This window comes from Mastacembelus armatus, chromosome 5 (assembly GCF_900324485.2).
Source record: "Mastacembelus armatus chromosome 5, fMasArm1.2, whole genome shotgun sequence".
NCBI classification, from domain to species: domain Eukaryota; kingdom Metazoa; phylum Chordata; class Actinopteri; order Synbranchiformes; family Mastacembelidae; genus Mastacembelus; species Mastacembelus armatus.
The window spans coordinates 21,370,138-21,394,468 of NC_046637.1; the positions used below are offsets into that span (position 1 = coordinate 21,370,138).

General features: G+C 41.3%; 1 protein-coding gene across 2 annotated transcripts in view; it reads left to right on the forward strand.

Moving 5' to 3' along the window:
- The window catches only part of cdh4 (cadherin 4, type 1, R-cadherin (retinal)), a 56,721-nt gene that overhangs the window by 13,455 nt on the left and 18,935 nt on the right, over positions 1-24,331 (forward strand). For both annotated transcript variants that reach the window (XM_026306967.1, XM_026306968.1), the window contains exons 3-5: positions 6,141-6,296; positions 10,623-10,767; positions 17,415-17,587. In XM_026306967.1, the coding sequence (XP_026162752.1) occupies positions 6,141-6,296; positions 10,623-10,767; positions 17,415-17,587 (474 nt within the window). The remainder of the gene's footprint in view (positions 1-6,140; positions 6,297-10,622; positions 10,768-17,414; positions 17,588-24,331) is intronic.

A 24,331-nucleotide genomic window follows, 5' to 3' on the forward strand; every position in this document is an offset into this window, starting at 1 on the left:
TCAAAGACTTTATATCTGCTTTTTAAAGGACAGCCAAACACTTCCACTTGAAGGTTATTTATTGGATATACTGCCAGCATTTAGAATGCTTTCTCGTCTTTATTGAAAGACATATTACTTGACAATACCTCTGCTTTCTCAAATGATTTGCCTCTAAGCTTCTTCCCTGTTTTCACACTCACACCTAACTGGATTGTCTTTTTCTCTTCTACATTGCATTAAACAGCTGCTCTGGAGGCAGAAAAACATCACCTCTGATACAGTAGTTTTCAGCTTTGTTTCCTTAAATTGCCAAGAAAAAAAAAATCTTATTCTGTTATCTTTAATTCCAAATCCACTTCACTGAAACATTACCCCAAGAAACCTTAGGAACTCAAAGGATTCAATTCATTTGACCATGTGAGAAAGTGGAGGAGACTGGTAGGATCGCAGTGATGGTACCAGAGCAGACAGACCTTCCTCAGGTGGTGACTCTTGCTTGTTTATATTGATGAGACTCTTGCTGCTTGTTTCCCACTGGGACGGGGAGGCTGAGGGGAGTGAGAGACAGAAAGGGACAGACAGACTGCCATGGCAGCACAAACAGACCGATCGGGACAGCACACCAAATGAAAAAGTGTATGAGGCAAAAAAAAAAAACAAAAAAAAAAAACACATTTCAGAGCTGCATGAAGCTTGGTTCATTTCCCATTCTGTTTCCGATCCATAACAGACTAGGCAGCCTATGTTCTGGGGCACAGACGTAGCCGTTCTTTATGAGTATCAGGGATAACTGTGTGCGACGGTGGCTGTCAGCGGCTCTTACTTGAGAGATATTAAACCTGAGCTCTCTGCTGCTTCTCTCTCACAGACCTTCCCATGTGACTATTTTTAAAACCATCTGCACCATTCCCTTCACATGGCGCCACTAAACTGACAGGTTTTACCCCTCTTTATCAGCACACTCCTACGTATGACGTGGTGATTGTATTTTGTAAGTAGGAAAGTTTGAAGGCTGGCAAAAACCCATATTTAGAGGTCCCATATTTCCCCTAATTGGAAATTTTGTTGCCATTTTGTCAGCCCATCTCTCTGTTTCTTTTATCTTCTGCTTTCCTATTTCCTCCTGTGCCGATTTGTTGGATGTTTGTGTGGATGGCCTATCAGACTGTTTGAATTCCTCTGCCTCATCAAAAGCAGGGCACATCAGCTTTGAAGAGTGACAAGCACACAGCAGGAGGGATCAAAGCAATGCAAAACTGAAATTTAAGAGGAAGTTAAAAAGCATGTAGTTTTGCCACTTCCCTCATGTTCAACAAAGAGAAAACAGATACTGTATAACAGCAGGGAAATATGAGACATTATCAAACGCTGCGATTTCAAGGATGCCTGTGTAGTTTGCAGATGCACAGATGCTTTTGAAAATGCTATTTAACATAGCAGTTCGCCCATTTGCGGTGACTCATGGTAGCAGCACATTCCAGTAGCCCCATGAGTGCAAAGGTTTGTTTTCAGATCTGAATATTTCAACCCCAGCAGTGACACTGAAGTCACACTGCTTAATAGGAAAATTAGTTGTCTACTCCAGCAAGACTATGCCATTTTCTTTTTTTTTTAAAAGTGCTCACTAAAGTGCCAGACTTGCTATGACTCTGCGATAGAAACAAAAAAAGCGTATTTTGAAACCATTAAATGGCTTTCCAGCAATCCCCCAGTTAGAAGGCAGCTGTGTAAAAAGGAGCAGTAAAGCAACTAGAAATTAGACATAGGATCTTGCAGCTGAAATGACTGAAAATTCACTTATGGATGAGTAAGAATATCAGAGAGCATATTAGCTTTGGTTATCTTTAAAACCCTGTTTAAAATTGTTCAAATGTTCTGATTGTTTTCTGCTTAAACTAATTTGACGTGAACTGATGGTGATCGGGTGCTTAGGCAGAATACCTCACGTTAACCCTGACTCACAGTGGTTTGCTTTATTATTCAAATTTTGGACAGTAAAGAATTTTGAATCATACATTCATCACAACTAAATAATCATATTATTTTGTCTTATGTGCAGATGAATGAGACTGGGAGTCTAAAAGCAAAGCAGACTTGTGAGTATATGAGGCTTTCAGTCACTGAGTAGTTTCTATTAAAGGCATCCGGATATTTGGCAGATGCTGCCTTAATTATGGTTGTCAGCTATGACAGCTAAAGCGTTACTGAGAGGTCGCCAGAAGTGTTCAGTCATAGTCTGTCTGTGCCCTGAGTGGTTGGCATCACTTCCTCACAAAATGTCCCTCAACACAGAAATCACTTTAATTCAGCTTTACTGTATTACTGCTCATTAACCATCCTTCAGAGTTACAAAGTCCTTTTCTATAACTTTACATGTAAAATTGTGTGTTCCTGTCATTTCAGTGTGTGTAGGCTAATGAAGTATTAACAAATTAAGTATTAGAAAACCATGTGCAGTGGATACATATCCAACAGAGATGCACCAAGCCCATAAAGAGCTATAAAATAGAGAGAGAGAGAGACAGTGTGTGTATGTGTGTGTGATGTCAAAGGACTACAACGCAGGCCTTACCTATTAAACATGGTTGAAACATAAAACAGGCTATCAAAGAGTGTAAACCACAGATTCCCATTATCGTGTGACATTAGCCCACAGAGCACTGTAACCCTTAATGATCCCATGGGTGCCTGGAGCACACCGGCCTTTAATGACTTTTTGGTTGAATGATTGTTGTTTCCTGGAAGCAACATACTGCCTGGGAAGTAGAACTGCAGATCCCTACGTGCTTGTCCTCTGCATTGCAGAATGCAACTTTGTTTTTCAGCATTGCTAGAGAAATATGTCTGAGTGAGTGAATGGATGAAGTGCTGAGTGTCATCAAATAAACACCAAATTAGTCCATATTCATGTAGGCATCAAACTATTTATTCAGATAGGATGTTTATACAGGGTTGGATCAATTAAAAAAGATTTGGACAGACTGAAACTTCGGAGTGCAGTAATTAAGCAGCCAGCTCAGTAAATGGAAATGCATTCCTTTTCGTTCCATTCCCTCTATGTGTTTGTATGTCCTACTTCACCCGCAGAAGTTTGAACAAAATGTTAATTCTTCATCTAATTTCCCCCAACTCCCCATTGCTTTCGCTGCTAGTGTCTCTCTACCTCTCCATCTTTCTTCTCACGCTGATAGCTTCTCCCCCAGGATCCTAGCAGTTGTCAGTAATCAAGGAAATCACTCTCAAAGAGCTGCAAATGGATCACTTATTGAATGTCTGGTCTGATCTGATGGAGGAAGACAGCCAGATAAGTCCCTTGCACCTTCCTCTCTTTGCTATTTTTAGTGTGATAAATAGCCATTGTATCTGCCCAGAGGTGCAGAAGTAAGAGAGAATGAAAGAAAGCAATAGATTCAAAACAGAGAAATGGAGAGGAGGATGGGAATCCCAGCTTTCATCATTAGCATTCAGTTCAAATAGCTCAATTGAGCAGTTGCCACTCATGGGATTCCCAGGACTCTGAGAAGCCGTGCTTCTTCATTTATTCAATTTATTGATATAAAGCCTCTTCATTAAGAGACACTGGTGAATATAACATCTGGTGGCCGTAATGTGGAATTGTAAGCAAGCGTGGAGGCAGAGGCTGCATTGGCATGTCTCCTCTTGGGGCTATTACATCAATGTGCCAAGTCCACATGGACTGCTTTGAAGTTCCAGTGAAGAGACATCTCTCTTTTTCTCTCTCTCTCTCACACACACACACACATACACATATATATATGTATAGAGCAACTGACATACATTCTCAGAAACCTACCTGTACACATGTCCAGATGCAGGAACAGAGACCCCTGGCAGGTAAAAATTTGATGTGTTTCCCATATGATGGCCTTGTGAATTATTGAACTGAGCTGGTACTTTTGATCCATGCTTTGGTGCGCACACAGAGAATCTCTTACCTGTCAAACACTTCACTACACACATACATGTCTACAAGCTGCCTCTTATGCATCCAGGAAATACTTCCATGCAGAAGTAGCAGATGCACGGTGGTTGATCTATTTTTTGTAATGTTCCTGTAGATGGAGCAGATGGGGCTCTTCGTGGTTTGCCTCAGTTCTTGTCTTGTTGTTTTGAACAGTGAGGCCTAAACATGTTTGTCTCCTTTGGAGACAAGTAAATCTCAGGCATGTTTTCACAAAATGCGTAATCCCTTAGCACTGTGTCAAACAGATGACAGTGATGATGAGGATGAATGATCAAATTATGTTAATATTTATGCCATAATTTCATCCAGCTTTCATTTGCAGATGGTGGGATTTGTAAATAATAAATGTAATTATACAGCATACAGTATCATTGTCATGCTACAGTGATTACTGTAGGAATGAAACAGTACTGTGCATTACAGCTGAGCCTGCAGGGTCCACATATGGATCCGGTGTGAAGTGAGCTCCGGTAATGAAAATTGCAGCTGTGAAAGCTCACAGCAGAGTGCTACACTGTGGGTGTTGGAGGACCATGTTGGAAATTAAGAGAGAGGGTATCATGTTCAAACAGAGAGATGTTTTATGCAGTAGCTGCCGTCACCACTGAACGGATGAAGTAATTTCATTTTCATGCATGATCTGCAGCTCCACAGACCAGGAAAATTGCACGGGGGGTGGGGTAGGGAAGGTAGAGAGAAAAAAGAAAAAAGAAGCCTTTTCTTTTTCCCTTTTCTCCATTTGACTCTGATTATTCCCTCTGACTTGTAACCATAGTGATGGTTCAGTCAGACTAAAAAAAAATAGTCAGCACCGTGTTGTGTTCAGGACCTGGGGGTGAGGTCAAAGAAAAATGTGAGGATATTTGATTTGGTGTTTAAAGATAGAGGTGGCCCAGGATCCACTTTTTTGTGATACGTCAAAATGAAACAGTTCCTAATTTTTGTCATTTCCAATGAGACGCAAGAAAGCAAATGGTCTTATACTTGTATTGTGCTTTTCTACACTCGAGTGCACTCAAAGCGCTTTGACACTTGCCCATTCACTATTTGCCCATTTGCACACACAACCACTCACTAACTCCACTGGAACAGCCAACTGGGGAAACTTGGGGTTTGGTGTTTTGCCTAAGGACACTCTGATGTGAATAAGAAGTTGGGGATCAAACGAGCAGCTCTTCGGCTCATGGTCGACCTGCCACAGTTGCTCCTGAAAGCAGAAAGAGCAAAGAAAGCAGGTAGCCAGGTCAAAAACAAACAAAAAAAAAAGGTGACGCATTACAAGTTGCAGAGGTGAGAGCCTTTGTATACCCACTTAGTAATCTCAGCCCTTTCACACCAACCATTTTCACCAACATCATGTTAATGTCATGCTGTATAGTGACACAGTAGTATTCTTGGCACCCACTGAAAATCAATGCCACTGGAAAAAATGCTGCAACACCGTCTCCTTTTGTCTTCTTTAAAATCAGCAAGGCGCTGAGCAACACTATTGATATTTTTATTAGTGTGGCAGTAGTGGCATTCATACTGAAACCTCTTCAGAGTAGAATATATCAGTCTTAAATGTCACATGTTAAATTGCATGTCAAAAAACAGCTGAGGTGTTAAAGGTGGAACAGGCACATTGAGAACAGGCACATTGAGATGTTAAGCTGCAGTCAGATGGTGTTGAGAGTAATGGATGAGTTTCACAATCACTTTCACATCATTCTGGCAGGCAGCCGTCAGAAATACCTTCATACTGTGGCTGACAGTAAGGTCCTTTTGCACTTGTTCAAGGTCTGTGGAAAAGTGCCATGCAGGTGTTAAAAAAAAAATAAAATAAAAAATCCTCACAGGTCAGACGAAATCTTCTGACAGTGGATCTGTTTCACCCACTGTACATTGTTCAATTTTCTGTTTGCACCTTCGGGCTACAGGGTGGAGGTTACAATACAGGAAAAGCTTGCTGTGGAAATGTTATCATCAGTGACTCTATGTACTCTCCGTCCTCTCTCTAACTTTTGGTTCTATTTCACAGTGTGTGGTTTTTTTTTTTTGACAATTTATGTCACTTACTATAGTCGGAACATAATGTGCTTTTTGTTGTAAGTGCAGGAAAGCCTGAAAAGCCAGGACGAGAAATCAGATTTTCCTCCCTGTTGAACTTGTCTCTCTGCTTCTGTGTCCTCAGATCCGCTCAGATCAGGACAAGGATGTCGGTATCCGCTACAGCATCACAGGAGCAGGCGCTGATCAGCCCCCGAGTGGCATCTACAACATAGATCCCATCAGTGGCAACATGTTTGTCACCCAACCCCTGGACAGAGAAGAGAGAGCCTCCTTCCACGTAAGGAAAAAGAAAAAAACTTTCTTGTCTGTTTCTCTTTCCTTTCTAGCTCCATTTAAGTCTGTCTCATTATCTCCTGATTATCTCTGGGAAAATGTGCCTTTCCTTTTCTCTTCCCTGATCTACCTTTCCTACTAACGCTAATGTCTCCTGCCAAAACAAAACCACAAATCGGAGCAGATTCAGAGGACTTGCTGTTCTGTTAACTGTACAGTACCTTCATACAAGCCTCTCCAGGCTCTCATTGATGCTGAAGCCAGCAATGAAATGAAGAGTGCTTTGACAAAACACACAGGCACTTCAGCTGTCATTTAGATTGAGGATTAGCTGCACAGAGTGGTGCAGGATGGATAGAACAGAGGGAAAGAGAGAGAACTGAGATGGAGTGCAGGAAAACTGTTGTCTTTGTTCTTACCTCAGAGCTAATGAGCAGGTGCAGCTCCAAGAGCGCGTGTTTGTTTCTGCAAAGGGTTTTGTGTGTATGTGTGTGGGTGTATGTGTATATGTGTGTGTGTACATGTATTGAATGTGTATTGATATGATGTGTGTTTATGTCATAAGCAGCGTCAGCTCTCTCTCTCTTCTCCATCCCGCCTCATTGTCTGTATGTCTCCCGGTTTTACTTCACCTACACACACTGTTGGACACTCACCTCACGCACCCTACAGCTGTGCTGTTCAAAGTTGCAGGCTGACAGCTGTAAAGTTAGCCTGCATTTTGCCCACAGGATTCTCCAACACACACACACACACACACACACACACACACACACAAGAAGCCCAGAGTTGAGTTCATGACTGGGCCCTCTGGAATCCCAGGTTAAACAGCTCAGTGGAAGTGAGAATTAAATATTCAGACCACATGAGACTTGGGTTAACACTAGGCCACTGGTTCATATACACACATTACACTTTTCAATTTATATCAGCAAAGACTAACACCTCCACCCGAGGTGAGCGCTGGTGTCAGACTCCTCACACCCGCGTCCCTGTCAGCATGATAGATGGCTGTGCTCCTGATAGAGCTAATTCAGAAGCATGCTGCTGTCTCGGAGGAAGGATAGAATAAAGGAGCGTTGATCTCTGTCAGCACACACGCACACGCAGTATGCACACATATACACACACAGTGCATGCCTACAAACAAACACAAAGCTCTAGATGATTGTTTTCTTGATTGGTTTGTCTCGTACTTCTGTTTGTGTGTTCCATTTACTTTTAGATGAGCCTCTTGTTACCTTACTTGCCACATCCAAGTTCTGGACACTGCTGCGTGTGTTTGTTGTCTCTCCATACCTGCTCTTACGCTCAACCAGCAAATTGGGATCAATAAAGCAGCCAGGTTATTGGTCCCTGGGAAAGGACCGCCACTCAGTAAACAGTTCTTATTTGATGCTGCCTGTAGTGAAAACAGCATGTTAAGTTGTGGGCACTTTAAGTTGAATACTGCTCCTATTTAGGCTCCCAAAGACCCATGTTGCCTGTGATGTGATGTATGATTTAGTGTAGGAGAATGTATTCAGTATTTGACTCAAGGGAAATTTAGTCCATTGCTAACTTTATCTTTCAACTTGACAGGAAGTTCTCAGCACTGCTGTGCTCTCGAAGGCCAAACTTTGCTTGTTAGTTTTAGGTTCAAGTGAAAAGAGAGACAAGGCTGCTGTTTTTGACAGACTAGCACCAGGGGGAAGTGATCTGCGAGGTGAGGAGAGTGGGTGTTAGCCTGAGCTTCACATTTGTCAGACAGAGATACTATGAGTCAAGCAGGGCACGAGGAGAATTGAACAAAAATGAGCATGTCTGCGCTTTGTCTGATATGTGTTTGCATGACTGTGTGTACTTCAGGGTGCAGTGTGTGTGTGTGTGTATGTGTATGTGTGTGTTTCCCATAGGTGTACGCATCATGATCAGCTGATAGCGCTTTTGGATATTTGTGATAAATTAGACACAAATAGACAAATTTAAATATACACACACAAATTAGGATTTCTGTTGGACAAGTTCAAGAGTCTAATTATCATGCCAGTGGCTCTGTGGGGTTGTACACTGTGGACCTGAGCTAACAATTTCAATTTTAGCTTGATGATATCTGTTGGTGAAAAGTCAGAGGATCACTTCGGTCATTAGAACAGTGTTTAGGGATGATGTATCCTAAAAAAATAATCTACTAGAAGTTGACTGAATGTTCACAGAACAAGTGAAACCTTGACTTGTTCGTTTGCTGGCAGACAAAAAAAATCTGAGGATTATTAGTCATTAAAATTTAGTCTTGAATATCAAATTTTATAGAAATTCATCAAGTTTTGATAGTAAAATGACTGACAGACAAACCAATGCCTCCTATTTAGGCTCCCATAACCCAGTGCTGCTTGTGATTTGATATATGATTTAGTGTAGGAGAGTGTAACGAGCATTTGACCCAGGGGAAATTTAGTCGATTGCTAACTTTCTTTGGACTTGAGAGGAAATTTCCTGTACTGCTGTGCACTGTAAGGTCAAACTAGCATGGCATTAAATGAATAATAATTGTTTTCCATGCTTTGTTTTTTTTCCCATATTCTTGATGAAGTAATTACATTTGTATGCATCGCATAAAGTGATACATTTTGAACAGCAATTTGTTTGGAAAATACCCAAAGTTTTACATACAGAGGTCACTACTAGATTGTCGCAGGTCTCTGTTCGATGCAAATATGGCTGCATATTGGATAAACAGAGCAACAAGCTAACTACAAACTGTTTATCTTCTGTGGTGGGTCAGTCATCTGCAGCACAAACACACTCCTCCAGGCTCTTACATCACATTACATTTGCAATTCCTCTAGAGAGAAAGAGAGAGATAGAGATAAATTATTAAATTATATATATACACACATATATATATATATATGTATATATATATATATATACACGCATACACACTTGTACACTGCTGTAGTCACACATATCACAGTCACACATCCCTCTGTGTGCAGTGCTCACAGCTGAGAAAACAGATTGGGTTTGTTTGTTTGGGCTTGTTGGTTCTCCTCTCCATGTTTGTTTGCTCTGCACCAGCCAATGGAAAACTAGCATCTTGAGGATCATTAAGTGGCTAAAGAGGGCTCTTTTGATTGGCCGTGTGTTTCTCCCAAGTGTGTATCTGCACGCTTGTGTCAGTGTCCATGTTAATATGCGTAAACATGTGTCTGAATTGATGTTTGGATGCGTGTGTGGATGCTGAAGCGGCTGCGTGTTTTTGTATGTTTTGATACATTTTTGACAGGCAGGCACAAAAGCCGACATGATTAGTTGTGTTGTGGAGAAGGCAGGTGCTGCCATTCAATCTTTCATGTCACCCCACAATACATCACGACTTCCAGTAAATAGGCTGGCAGGCAGATGCTACTCGACTGTGTTGTGGCAGACAAAATATTTTGCTGCCAGCATGACAGTTTTAGCCAGAATGAGAGCCCTTCTCCTCTTACCAAGCCAAGCTGTGATTGAATAACATTTATGCAGAGGATATGAATTTCTAGGCAATTGAAAGAGAGTAATGTAAGTCATGGTGAACAGTGCCAGTTTGGTTCCGGGGCTATTACAAAGCTTTGCGTTATGTTAGATATCATTAGTGGGGATTGGTGGGGAGTAGAGGGTGTGCAACAGCAGTGGTGGAGATAAAGACATCCCACTGTAGATGATGATTGCTTTTGTCAGTCCTCCCTGTTCAAGCGCCCACACCCCCACACTGTCTCTTTGTGTTTTCATCTCTCATTTACTTGCACAAGGCTCAGTCACTCTCCTCCTCTCCTTCCCATCTCGTTCACCTTTCTTCTGCACTGTTTTTTTTTTTTTCATCCTTCATTCTCTTCTTTGCTCCTCTATTCTCACACTGTGAATTGTCAAGGAACAGCTCATCATTTGGAGACATCCATCCAAATGGCTGGCTTTGTCAAAACAAATCAAGACAAACAAACATTCTCCCCAAACAAAAAGACGCCACAGCTTGATAAGCAACACCTCTCTGATATTTTTTAGGCCTCTGGGTGTGCTAACAACAAAATAGGTGTTGTTTGTGAGTCTGGAACATTTCACTATTTTGCCCCTTTCTGTGTTGTTGTGGACAATGCCAAGTTACCAACAGGATACTCATGCCCCGTTGGCAGACAAGAAACAGGATATTTGTCAGCTGAATGTAGTTGCCAGTTAACAAAGTCAAAGTTGTGCCATGTACCGAGTTTGTTCCAGCTCAGACCACCACAAGTTTCATATCATATATTTATATATATATCATATATCATATATACTAATGATCCCTTCTTTCTTTATGATTTATGTATACTCACAGCTGCGAGCCCATGCAGTGGACATGAATGGGAACCAGGTGGAGAATCCAATCGATCTGTACATCTATGTGATCGACATGAACGACAACAGACCTGAGTTTCAGAATCAGGTGTATAACGGGTCTGTGGCTGAAGGATCCAAACCAGGTAAGAGTTATTTTTGCTCTCCATCACCAAGTCATGATGAAAATTTGAGGAAAAGCAAATGTCAAGTTTACACTCATTTTCATATTGTAGAGTGGAGGTTATCACACAGTGAGGTGGGAGATTATGGGTGGAGGTGCAGAGAGAGAGAGATGTGAGGCAAAGATACTGCTTTCAGAGCATTTACTGTCATTTCATCAAATCAAATGCATTTTTTTGTCTCCACGTTTCATTTTTTAATCTTAATTTGGGTAACCTTAGACTTTAAACTTTAAACCTTAAACTTGAACCTGAACAATGAACGAACATTTTTAAGTGTGAATTTGCTCGAAGTTTTTGGTTGCTCAGATGAGGCCAAGCTCATGAGATATTTGTTTTATGGTATCTTGGCTGAGCACATCATTATCAGATTCTGCGGAGCATGGAGAAGTGTAGACCTTCTCTCCAAATCAGGGAACGGAGTTGTGGTCAGTGTGAAGCCAGAGGCGAGAGCAGAATGTGCAAGAAGCTTTCATGTCTCGACTGGAAGAACTTTTGTTCTAACAATCAGACCCTGAGGACCCACGTTTGTCTTCACAGCGTTCAGATATTGTTATGCTGCAAAGTTTAATCTCACAGGGATTTGTAAACAATATAGGAAAACATGTTGCGTGTGTGTGTGTGTGTGTGTGCATGTGTGTATGGATTGGTGAGTGTGGGATTTGGTGCGTGTGTGTGTGCGTCTGAGTGTGCGTGACAGAGTACTGGTTGCTCCTCAGTGGAGCGTGGGTCTATATACAGAACTCCTAATTAGCGAGGGCAACCAGACATTCCAGAAGCTACTTTCTGCGTTTTACAGTCTGACACTCTCAGCTTAGTTCGAAATGAAAGCATGCAACGACAAAAATCTTTGAATTGAACTTAGTTTTGAAAAGCATGCAATCTGTGATACCAATTAACAAGAAACATATTACACTATGCACAGTATAATTGCTCTGCTCTTCATTAAGCAGTCACTGCCAAGTATCATTTGTCTGTGGAGCACACAGTGTCAGATGTAGAGTTTGATGTCAAAAAATCATATTGTGTGTGGAGTTCAGTCGTTGGTCTCTGAATTGATGAATTTTAATTAGGAAAATAGACTGAAAAGCTGCATTGGCCTAATTGCCTGTTTAGTCAAAAACAAGGATGAGTGTGATTCATCTTCAGTGTAGGTTCAAAGAGACATTTTATACTTTTCTGCCCCATTTAAGCCTTTAATATATTCTCTGCCAGTTAAATCTTTTACTCACTATTAATAGACCCAGTTTAGACCTCAATTTACATGCTACACATTTTTGCTGAAGTTGGATTTTATACCCAGCAGCACAGCAGCTAGAGAACAGGATACACAGGCAGCTATGAACTATTAAGTTAATGTCAATTCTGTGTCAGTACTGTCCTACTGTACATTCTGACACTGAATGACGTCTTGCACAGGCTCTTTAACACGGGATCACAAAACCTAAGGCAACAAAAGGAAATATCAACATTCAATAAAATAACCATATAGTTTAAGATAGATGTGCATCTAATATAGTACTTCAGTTTGACTTGGGAGGGCCATAGATTCTCTTGAACATTTTATCTCGTTTGTCTTTCAGTCTTCACAAAAACAAGAACACCTTAGCTGCTCTTTCATTTTTAACACTTAAGTTTATTTTCTTTCAAGTTTTAAAGAAAAATGTATTCTATGATATTTATCGAGAAAATGTGTTTGACCAAATTAAACTTGTAAATCTGTAATATGTTTAATTAATGTACTGTTCAGTGCTTGTTCTTGATCATTGCCTCAATTAAAGCCAGTTTTGTCACCACTGTCTCAACAGAGTGATGCATAAAAAGTAGACAGATTCACTGATAGCTTTGCACGCTAGTGTGAAATAGTTAAAATAATCTTTAGAGCACGATGGATGTGCCCTTCATCTTCAGTGTACACAATAAATAGTTCAAATAAAGTTGAAATGTTTAACATTTGTGTTATTTTTAAAAATTTATGTAAAATTTACAGCTTTTTTTTTTCTTTTTTCTAAATGCCACACAAGATGGACATGCAGTATGTGTTAAGCTGCAGCATTACGTTCTGTATCTGAAGAGCTATATATCAAAGGTTCTCTCTGCAAGCCATCAAAGTAGGAGAGCAACAGGGGACCACCCTTATCAGCATCACCAGAGTTACATAGGAAGAGATCCAATCAAACCATCAGTCAGGATCACTTTGAAACAGCTTCATTTATCAGTTTCTGCCACTAGGCACCCGCTCAGCACCACGCTAACATGTGACTAATAGAATTTAATTTGTGCAGGTAATCAGAAGTAATAAAACAGTACATGACAAAATTAGCTATCTGATCAAACTGAGTTCTTGTTAATGAGGAATAAATGGAATTCAGTCTCAAACTAGGGGGACGATCCTGGGAAATCTGATAAACCTGTTAAATATATGCTAATAGGTTTCTTTGGAAGTTCAACATAAGCTATAAACTCACACATAAAATAACATTTTAAAAAAACATGAAACGCTGCAGTCTGATCAAGTAAGGTCACCACAACGCTCTGAAATGCTGTTAACAGCTTCAAGGCAACAGTCCTCGCATTGTGTTAAGTGGCTTCAGATGAAGAGCTGTCGTCATGGCATGACTCCTTCAGAAAGCTCTTGTGTTTCCGAGGCTGCAGTGTACTCAGAACATCTGCCCTGTGATTCTGTCCTTCCCTCCCCCTCATCACCACCGACTCTGACAGCAGGTTGTTCCCTTTCTCAAAAAAGTCTTCTGAAAAGAGAGCCAAGATCAAGACCCACAGCTGAGTGGCTTCTCTCACAGTCAATTTTTCTTCCCAAGGGGATCTGGGGGTGGGGGTGCTGCCTCTCTTTCTCTCTCTCCTGTAGTGTTTGCTAACAGAGAGATTGGAGACACTTTCTCTTTCTGGATTGCCTTGAGTGGGATGGTTGGGGAGTTGAGGGAGGAATTAGGGATGGCACAAGATGGGAGAAATGGGGGGATGGAGGCAAGTGGAGGTGAAAAAAAAACACATTTCAATCAGTGTGGTGAACCTCACATGTGTGTCTCACACATACAGTATACATCACAACAAATTCCATTGACACAGAGGTTCAGTGGTTAGCACAGCTCAGTGTAAATGACCTTTTCTGTGTTAGCTAGCATTATTGTACAGGTCATGGCAGTGTGCAGCAGAGGGTCTATTTACCTTTACATAAAGATCTATTAATTCTTTCCACCTGTACTTGTTAGCTTCAGCAGTGCAGGCATCTGTAATTGTTTTCCTATACAGTGTGGTTTTCCAATGGGATGCTATCAAAACAAAGATTTCGATTTTAAAAATTCACAATTTGAGACAATAAAGTGCTCAGTTCTTTCTATCAGTACACTAGTACTTTACTGCACATGCCTGTTTCACATATGTTGACAGAAAGATGCTTATACTTGCAGTGAGAGGGCAGAACTTAGGCTTTGAGTGTATTTTTTTATAATGTACATTTGTAAATCTTCAAAATGAGCCTTTTTATATTATTCTAAGTTAAACAGGTGACTCTCCTGGATAATTTTATAATAGTTTCGGTTTATGTTTTGGCCTTCAGGGTTAATTATTTCAGCTACATTTCTTAGGAGTCAGGTTATTTCCTGTCAGCTGGGAAAGATTGAACAGCTGTAAAAACTATGATGCCCATGAGCCTGAAACTTATCCATGTTGAAAATAGGCAAGTTTGCATTGGTGTCTTTGAGGGACATTTGCATAGCTATTTTAATTTTATGCCATTTTTTCTTTTCCATTTTGAACCATTGTCCTGACAGAAGTTAGATCAACCAACTCACTTGATTATTCAGGTCGTATGCCTGCATCTGCAGTTCTCTGTGCTGCATCTGCTATTGCCCATAACCCTCATGTGCTGAATAAATAGTAAATGTCTTTGGGGTGTGTAAATTCCAAATAACAAATCAGTGTGTGAATCTCCCTCTCACACACTGCTATTTACACTAGCACAAACTTCAGCCCTTGTGACACTAAACAGGAGTAAACAGGTAAAGAGCCACAGGAATGGCTAACATCCAGTGACAAGGATCAAGAGTCCAAACATCTCGCTGCAAACTTACTAAGGTCTTTGAGTTATGCATGTTGCCAGTTTTTGACCTGTAGTGGTTGGTTTTCAATGGTTGACTGTCTTTGTGTCCCCGGAGCCTCTTGTGTGAACGCCCCTTTTATCACTTCCACCAAGATTCACCAGGTTTTCTTTTACCTCTCCCACGTTACTTCTCCTTACTGCTCTCTACCTACTGTACCGTGACCACTCTTTCCTTCTGCAAGGCAACCTTTATCATTCCTCCACTGATGAGAGTTATTATCCACTTATAACATCCATCCCTTGACCTCTCACTCCCTTCCTTCCCCTTGTACTTTTGCTTTTAGTGGTTTTTATAAACCCTCTCACCTCAATGCTCGTCTTTTTTCTTTTTTGCAGTTTCTTCCGCTGCTACCTATCTTTGCACCTGTGTGCCTGTCTCTATGTACCTGCTCAGTCTGTCTATCTAGCTCCATTCTCCATCTTCTCTCTACTCTTTGAGAAGCAGATGTTGACTCTGGGAACAGATAAACCTCACCGATGTTCTCCAGTCACGTGAGCAAAATGGCCAACAATATGCACGCCTGTCACCATTTACATTTTCAGCTCCAGCGATTTTAGTGGAAAAGCAATTAGGATTTGGAATTAGTGTTCAAATTAAAAAGGAATTAAACAGGCCCACAGATTAACCCTTTGAGGCATAGCCGTCCCGCTGAAAGCGCAGCATCATCATATCACTGAATTTGTGGCACTGAAAGGCAGCAGCACCGACAAGTGATTCAGCATCACGTCCTCGTCTTCCCTCGGGGACTGAAAAGGTTTATTATATATTGATGCTGTCTTCTGTGGAATAGCAATAATTGTTTTTCTTCTCCCTGTCTTTCCCTGGATCTCTTCTTTTCCTCACTGGACAAAGTGACAAATCCTCCTTTGAAACTTAATGAAGTTTGAAATAGAAATTCGAAGCTACAATTATCCTGTCCATGCAGGCTGTCACAGGAATGATGGTGCCATCTAGACCCAATTATGGGAATGGAGACACCTGTAACAGCTCAGACCCACAGGGGACCACCAAATCTGCCACGCATCCCGCAGCTCTCCTGCTTTGGCTGAGGCATTTACATTTATTTCAAACGTACAAGGCGTGTATTTTGCCCAGCAGTTTTGTTTGCTTTTGATGTGATAATTGAATAGTGCTGTGTCTTGTCACGTCTGCTCAGCCTGGCACCTACTGTACCTGTGTCCTCTTTGGTAACCAAGATGCTTATGTATTAGTTTGCTGAGAGACTTTCTGGTGTCCATTAAAACTTTATGTTTTAAAAATATATATATATAAAAAAAAAAACTCTTTCTCATTTGTTTACAAGACAACCCAACAGGTAGGCGTTACAATGCCCACTTTCTCTGCTTCTTTTTCACAATTCAGGTCCTATGTCATTCCCTCCCTCTTTGTAGGTTTTTCTCAACATACACTGTCATCTCATTGAAGCATGTTCGTGTTTCAGCCTTCACTTGTCTGTTTTTTCCCTCCTGTGAGCAGATACTCTTTTTCTCTCAGCACCAGCAGCAGCAGCAGCCTGTAAATGGCTGCCTGATGGAAAGTGACATTTTCACAGAAACCTGTGAGAGAGGCGAGGTGATCTCGCCTCTTTCTGCCACAAAGTGCTCCTAATTGCCTGGTCGCATTTGTGAGCTCAGCTGACAAACTCGTGCAAATCAATAGTTCTGCTCAGCGAAGATACGGGCACAGAGGGCCTTTCACCCTGACACATGCTGCGAGGACACAAACACACGCATGCATACAGATGCACATATGTACCGTTTAGTAAATGTAGACATGAATACACTCTACCCATACACAAACACACACACTCCCTCCCCTCACCACCTCTGTGCTGTCTGCCTTAAATGGCAGTGTTTATCCGTGATTCTAAGACAAATAGGGAGAGAGCATCGGAGCATTAAGGGCAGCCACGGTGCCGCTAAAGGCTGAAATAATGGATGGTGGAAATGGCAGAAGATCCAGCGCTGCTCATTACTAAATGGACTCTGCAGAGGTGGAAACTTTGCCCCACTTCCTTGGCTATATACAGAGGACAAAACAGAGCAGTTTAAAATAGGGGCTTATTTAACAGATTCTGTTTGTGGTTTTTTTTACATGTCTCTATAATAGTTCTCACTGGTAAAATTGTTTTTTTAAAGTACAGCTGTCACAGCAATTTACAAAGACTGACTTTTTTCTTGTGTATAAATAGGTTTGTTGTAAAGTTTTTCCTCAGTCCTCTTTCTTCACTGTGGTATTTTATACAAATTCATTTACAGTAATGGGCTTACAAGAAACTTCAACATGCCATATGTATTTACACAATGTATGTATGCAAAGAGCCTTGACAGGCACATATTTGTATTATAATAAATGTCTGTTTGTTTTTCTTTCGGTTTTTTTCCCAGTTTGACCTCCTCTAGTGCCATGTGTGCTTATGTACGTCATCTGTTTTTCTGATTATTCTGCCGTGCTCGGAGCATTCCTATCTAGCTTGCTTTCTCTCCACAGGCTCATCTGTGATGCAGGTGACAGCCACTGACTCAGACGATTCCACCACAGCAAACGGCATGGTGCGCTATCGCATCCTTTCTCAGACGCCCCACAGCCCCATCCCCAACATGTTCACCATCAACAGCGAGACTGGAGACATAGTCACAGTGGCAGCCGGCCTGGACAGAGAGGTCAGTGACAGCTGTATGTACTGTGTCCCTGTTACTGTCCCTGTCATCATTTTTGTCCACCCAGCTGTAAGATAAGCTATGAGACGGTGAAGTACATCTGTTGTTATATCCAGAGATTAAAATATGTCGGAGCAGAGACTATTTCATAAAATGATTTTAGTAACCTATGACAACAATAGTGCCATGCCCGGACTGCGCGCTAAGCTAAACCTGCTTTGTCTTGGTTATAACTATATATTTAGTGTACAGACATAGAGTGCCACCGCATGTCTCACCCACTCAAGAACGAACTTGAACTTATTTCACACAGCCTCTCTGCAGCTACAATACCTCGCATCACATCCACCCACTCTCACACAAGTACAGCTGAGGGCTACTTCATAGAAACTTATGTCTTTATGATCAGAGAAATGTCAAGGCAAATGTAGGTTAGCTGCAATACAGTAACCTAGTGTGGTTAGATTTTTTTCCTCAGGTCACCCCTTAAGCTTAGTTTTAATAGCTTTATCTGGTCTGTCCATTTTGTCATCGTGTAATTTCGAATAGATCCTTAAATTCTCTAAATGATTGTCCACTAGTACATACAATATACATTTTATCTGTATATTTTCCTTGACCAGTATCTACATGTGACATAATCCAAATACATACATCAACCTGCAAGTTTCAGGACTTGCTGGTGTTATTTACCAATCCACACACCACCCCCAACACCATGACACACACTGTGCTCCATCTTCCACCTGCTAATGAGTGAGGTCACACAGGGTCAACTTTTATTTATTTCTAGGTGTGTCAGAAAACTATGGCAGTTTAATGACAGATTGATCATCTTGAGACCTATGCCTCCCTCTCTCTCTCTCTCTCTCTCTCTCACACACACACACACACACACACACAGTTGTGTTTCCATCACTTCAGGGGACATTATAGTGACATTACATTAATACATTACATTAATTTCCCGGACACTTAGTCTAGCATTAGCCACAACCACTACTAGTCTTAACTTTAATCTAAACCTAGCCAATACCCTGGCAATAAACTAGGGAAGATGCTTTTTGGACTTATAATGATGTTTTAAGTCCTACAGGTCCAAAGAATGTGACTGTGCCCCACACATACACAAACATAAAACCTTTTCTTATCTCTCTGTGGTGCAAGAGGAAAGAAAACACAACTGTCAAAATCGGAGAAACATTCGAATTCATATGCCATCATTATGAGGATAATCTCATTCTCGTAATTTAGTTGGATGATTTTACTACCAGCATAAAAGCAGTGCTGAGTGTGTCTCATAATGTTTATATTCTGAGAAGTCCCACTGGTCCCTCTCAGAAATAAACCCGTCCAGGCAACACTTAGGAAATTAAAATAGGATTTTACCAACAATAAGGCAAGCATATTTGGATAATAATTATGGATAAAATCTCAAGAACACAACCAGGTTTTGATAACAGAAGAATATAATGCATCAATGTTTGTTCCTTATCCAAATTTTATATGGAGCTGGCATGCCATGGTAGTGTGATACTTTTGTGGGACAATATAAATGAGTCTAGTGAACGCGGGCCAGCTCTGTGTCCCTGTTTCCAGCTTGGCCCAGGCAGCAGCAGTAGCAGCTGATGTGAGTGAGGGAAAGCTCATTAATCTGGACACATCAAGCCAAGCTCAGTCACACCTGCCTCTGATCCTCCCTCTAAAACTGGGACACACCTGGGAGATCACCCACCTGCTGTCAAGGTCAATACAAATACACAAACACACTCAGACACATGGGCACGTGTGTACATACACACTCCCCTGCAATCATGTTTGTTGTTTAGATGCAGTAAAGCTCATGCAGAGTGAGGAACAGTCACAAACGTGACCAATCTGATCCCACGTATCTCACTGGATCCACACATCATTAATATCCATAGCCACTGCATTGCAGCACATATTGTATATTCTCGATCTCCTATGCCATCTCACAGTTTAGAAAATCCTCATCCACCAGGCTGGTGTCTAATTAGAATATTCATGTGCTAATTAAGGGGTGAAGCAGGTTTTTTCGTGTTGAGGAGACCAAGGGGTACGTAAAGGTTAGTCTGGTATCATTTACCTCTGACTCTGCTGAGTACCAATTATTCTCTGTGTTTCACCGCCCACAACGCTTCCTTCTCCTTTGACCCCACATCCTTTGACATTTTTGGCATATTTGGCCCGCAGGCCAACAAGCTGGGTTATGACATAAACGTGTATGTTTGACTCTCTACATCAAGATTTGAGTATAACATGCATTTTCATGTGGTTGCGGGTTTATGTTTTGTATTTTTGATGTATTGCATTAAAGGTGTCGATGGACAGAATTAAGGTTAGAATTATGCAGTAAGCCACGGTTATGGTATAAAACAGGTTTGTATATATTTACTCGACTAGAGTTATGGTCATACATTTACATCCCCTGGCACAATTTCAGAAATACTTGCAATATTTAAAAGCTATAAATGATCATGCAGAAAACCTTTTCTTCATAAGGAAAGTGGTCAGATATTATCTTTTATAATTGCAATTAATTAAAAATCATTCTGATTTTAGAAAGACAAACACATGCTCTGTGTGTTCAGTTATGTTTTCCAAAAACATTTGGCCAGGGGTATGTAAATTTGTGAGCACAGCTGTATATGTTGTAATACACTGTAATTAGACTTGTCTATCAGTCTCCTATATCACTAATGCATTTTATAATAAAGTACAATGAGGTGCAGCAAGTAGCAGAGCAGGAGATGTCATGGTGCCATGGCTGGCATGCATGTTCTTCCTTTGTGATACCCCCTCCTTCCCTCCCTACCCTTATGGCTCTGTTTCCTCTGGCAGGCTGAGCTGTTGTCTTTCATTACCCCAGGCTGTCTCAGTCTCCCATGAGCCCTGGGTTGGACTGGTTTGGTGTGGCATGGTGTGGCATGGCCTGGCGCCAGCCTGTCCACAGGGTTGATGCCAGCTTCACATTGGACCGCCTCACCATCAATTAGAACACTGCCTGGACTGCCTCAAGGACATGAGTGCCCACAGGCTGGCTCTATTAGGTTCTACAGTGTCCGACTGGGGAAACAAACTGAAAGCAGGCATCCTAAATGGACCTGGGGCTTTATTGTCTCAGAGACACTAAGTTATGTTAACTGGCCACCTTGTACCTGCAGCCCAGGAACCAGACAGCAAAAGCTTGTGAGGAGGCTGCTGTATGTGTTGACTGTGTGTAGGCATAGACAGAGTTTTCTCGGAGACAGAATATAACATTAAATCATGAAAATTGTCTCTTAAGAGACAATTTTCATGATTTACCTACATGATTTCTACTACATGATTTACCTACATGATTTTCATGATTTACCTACATGATTTTCATGATTTAGGAGTGCGTGTGAGTGTGTGTGGTTGTTTGTCTCTATGTGGCCCTGTGATGGACTAGTGACCTGTCCAGGGTGTACCCCTGCCTTTCACCCAAAGAGAGCTGGGATAGGCTCCAGCTGATCCCTGTGACCCTAAATAGAAACAACCAGGTATAGATAATGGATGGATGGATAGATGGATTGATTACCTTTGCTCTGATATTTTGCAGCTTTTCTCTCTACAGAAGAGACAGAAGAGATGCTGTTATTCGGTGCTAAACTGCTCTGTATCTAATGCACCAGTGCCAGATTATCTGAAGAGTAGAGCAAAGTTTCCCCTACATGTGACTGATGTCACTGTTCCCCTGTAAACTATGTGTGAGTTTCCTTAAGTAACTGTCAGACAGAGATTTTTTATCAGATATTACTGGAGAATTGGTAGCTCCAAACCCGTTGAAAGCTTTATTCAGGGTCTGTCTCCCTCTCTTCTTCTGTCTACATCATAGCTTTTGTCACATTGTTAGCCAGACTATTGATGCTGATTATTTGAAAGTCCAAATATCCTCCCTCTCATTTTACTTCCACAAATTGGAAAAAAAAAAGACTCATCCACATCTGCTGCTTTCTTTACTCCAAGATGTGATTTGAGTTACTGAGATTAACTTTTTTTATTTCAAGTTATTTATCTATTTATTTATTTGCTGTTAAAGGCATCGATTTAAGTCTTGTGGTCTATTATAACAAGTTTTAGTGTTCAAATGCCATCTCGTGTTTGTGTTCTGTGGTGACAGACAGGACACCTGAAATGCTCTGCTGCTGTAGAAAAAGAAGCATTTGCCTATTTCCTGGCATCACTGTTTTTTTTCTGTTTTGTGACATGCTGAAACCAACAAGTCTGGCAACAGCATGCTGATTATGCTAATATTTGTTTATTCATGCCCTTGCGTTGGATTGTACGTCTCAGCTGGACAATAACATAAACATCTCACCCAATCTGAATGTTTTATTCCTGCAACTTTATTCATATGTGACTCACAGCCTTTATTTATCCAATATGTGACTGTTTGCTGTTTGCATAAATGTGGAGGCGCATCTAATCAAGTGGATTCTGAGTTTATATGTCTGATTTACCTACGTGTCTCAGTGAATGTCTCTACAATGGGATTTAGAGAAAAGCTTTAAGAGAACAGCGTGCTGCCTGCGATAAGTCTCCATTGGCTTGTGTTCTCTTCAAACCAGCGTTGAGCTGTTTGTGTCCTCAACACAACCTTAGAAACGAAAGGCAGATGATGGAGATAGAGACAAAACAGACTTCTCTGCATAGTTTTTTCTACTAACTGGGAAAAAGATGTGAAAACAGAAAATAATTGCGTGTCTCGTTTTGCTATCAGAGCTCTCCCACCTGCAGGTACTTCACTTGTATCTATAGATATCTCTGTTTTTTTTCACTGGGAATATGGATGTGTAGGTGAACTGAAATGAATACAACTAAACTGAGAATGAACAAAAACATTAAATGTTGGTGAATATGCTCAAATTCAGTGATACTAAGGGTCACTGATCTAGAGACTGTAGCCAAAAGAGAGTGGTCTAAAACTGGTCTCTGCAGTTTTAGCCACAAGTAATGGGCCATTTGAGTCAGATTGTAAGTGACAAGCTAATGACTGTAACCAGTAGGAGCCCGACAGGCCGGAACACAAACGACACACGTAAACAGCAAGTCTCTGCCCTCTTTGAGTGGTCCTGTGCAGCATTCTAAATAGAAATGCACATTCAGGTGTAATTAATTCACCACTGTGCCTGCCTTTGTGCCCAGAAAACCATTCCTTGTCTTTTTCTTGTTCGACATTGCATTACCAGTTCAGGCCATTATGTCCCCTGTTTTGTTCTTGCTAAAAAAAAAAGTCTCACTGGAGCACAAGTCCATTTGCTTACTAACCATGAACAGCCAGTTTTTTTTCCACCTGTTCTGTCTGCCGCTTGGCTTGACTTGTCAAGTAGCTAACACCGATAGCCTGAAGCCATTTTCCTGTTTCTTTCTGTAGTCTCCTGGATAGTAAACTACCTAATTTGGTTCCCATGACAAAGGGGATTGGGTTTTGAGAATTGTGTGCAGGTGTTTCTGTGGCCTCTGATAGTTTTCAGCTTGTGCAGATTAGGTTCATGAGGTTCAGGGCCTGTGGGGGGAATCTGATCTGTTGCTGTTGGTCATGAGACAAGAAGCTGTATTTTCTGCCAGTGCTGGACTCTAATCTAACAGAGAGATTTTCTGTTCTGCACTTCTATAGGACTCATTAGAGAGCCCTTTACTGGCTTGTTCGGGCAGCCACTTTTGGTCAGCAGAGGGTGCTTGGCTGTGTATGCATTTGGAGAGCATGTGCACATGTATGCCTGGTGTGTGTGAGAGTCCCACCTGTTCCCACTCACTGGTGCATTAACGTATGTGCATTTGTGCACTAAAAGGGCCATAAACTCACTACTACCCTCAGATGAGTGATATAATCATGCAGCATAGAATGCATGCACCTACGTCCCCTACTGAGAGCTCCACCTGCTGGCTCTGCTCCTGTAATTTCTCTTCACCTGACCAAAAAAATAAAGTCGCCCATCAACGCTTGGTCCTATTAAGCTTCCTACAGCCATCTGGTGCTATTTTCTAGGTTGATGTATGTGACTGGATCTGAATGAGCCTGCAGAGAGACAAATTCAGTGGAGGCTCTATTTACTGAAGCATTCTGTGAGATGAGATGGTATTGATATTTAATTATGTGTCTAATAAAGGACAGTCAGTATTGAGTTTTTATTAATAGGGTTGATTTGGCACAGATTAACATGTCTGTGCACTTCATAATGACTTGCAGAGATGCTAAATGACTCCAACTAGGTGTGTTAACTGGGCTCAGTGCTAGACTGAACTGAATTGCATTGTCCATAAATAAAAAAGGGGTGGGAGGCAGAAAGTAGATATAAACATACACAGAGAAAGGCAGGAAGACAGAGACACAGATATTCAGCACACAGGCAGAAAACACTGAGCGACCATGATGTGATGAGAAAGATAGGGAGAGATCAAAAGAAGCACTGAATGTGACTTAACGAAGAAGAGACAATAGAGGGGATGATAGAAAAGACAAGAGACAGGACTAAAAAAAAAACAAAGAAGCAGCCACCTAAGCTGGAAGCACTACAGTAGACCTCATTCCTCCAGGCAACCCCTGAGATCAGTGCCCTCGGCCACCAAGTCTTTCAAAGGCTAACCCTTGAGGTGCATATGAGAAAACAAGCCTACCTGGAAATGACCATTGGACCACTGATAGGATGCATTGTGGCTATTGTACAAAGCAGCAGGTCCTTTGAGCCCAACACTGGCCTG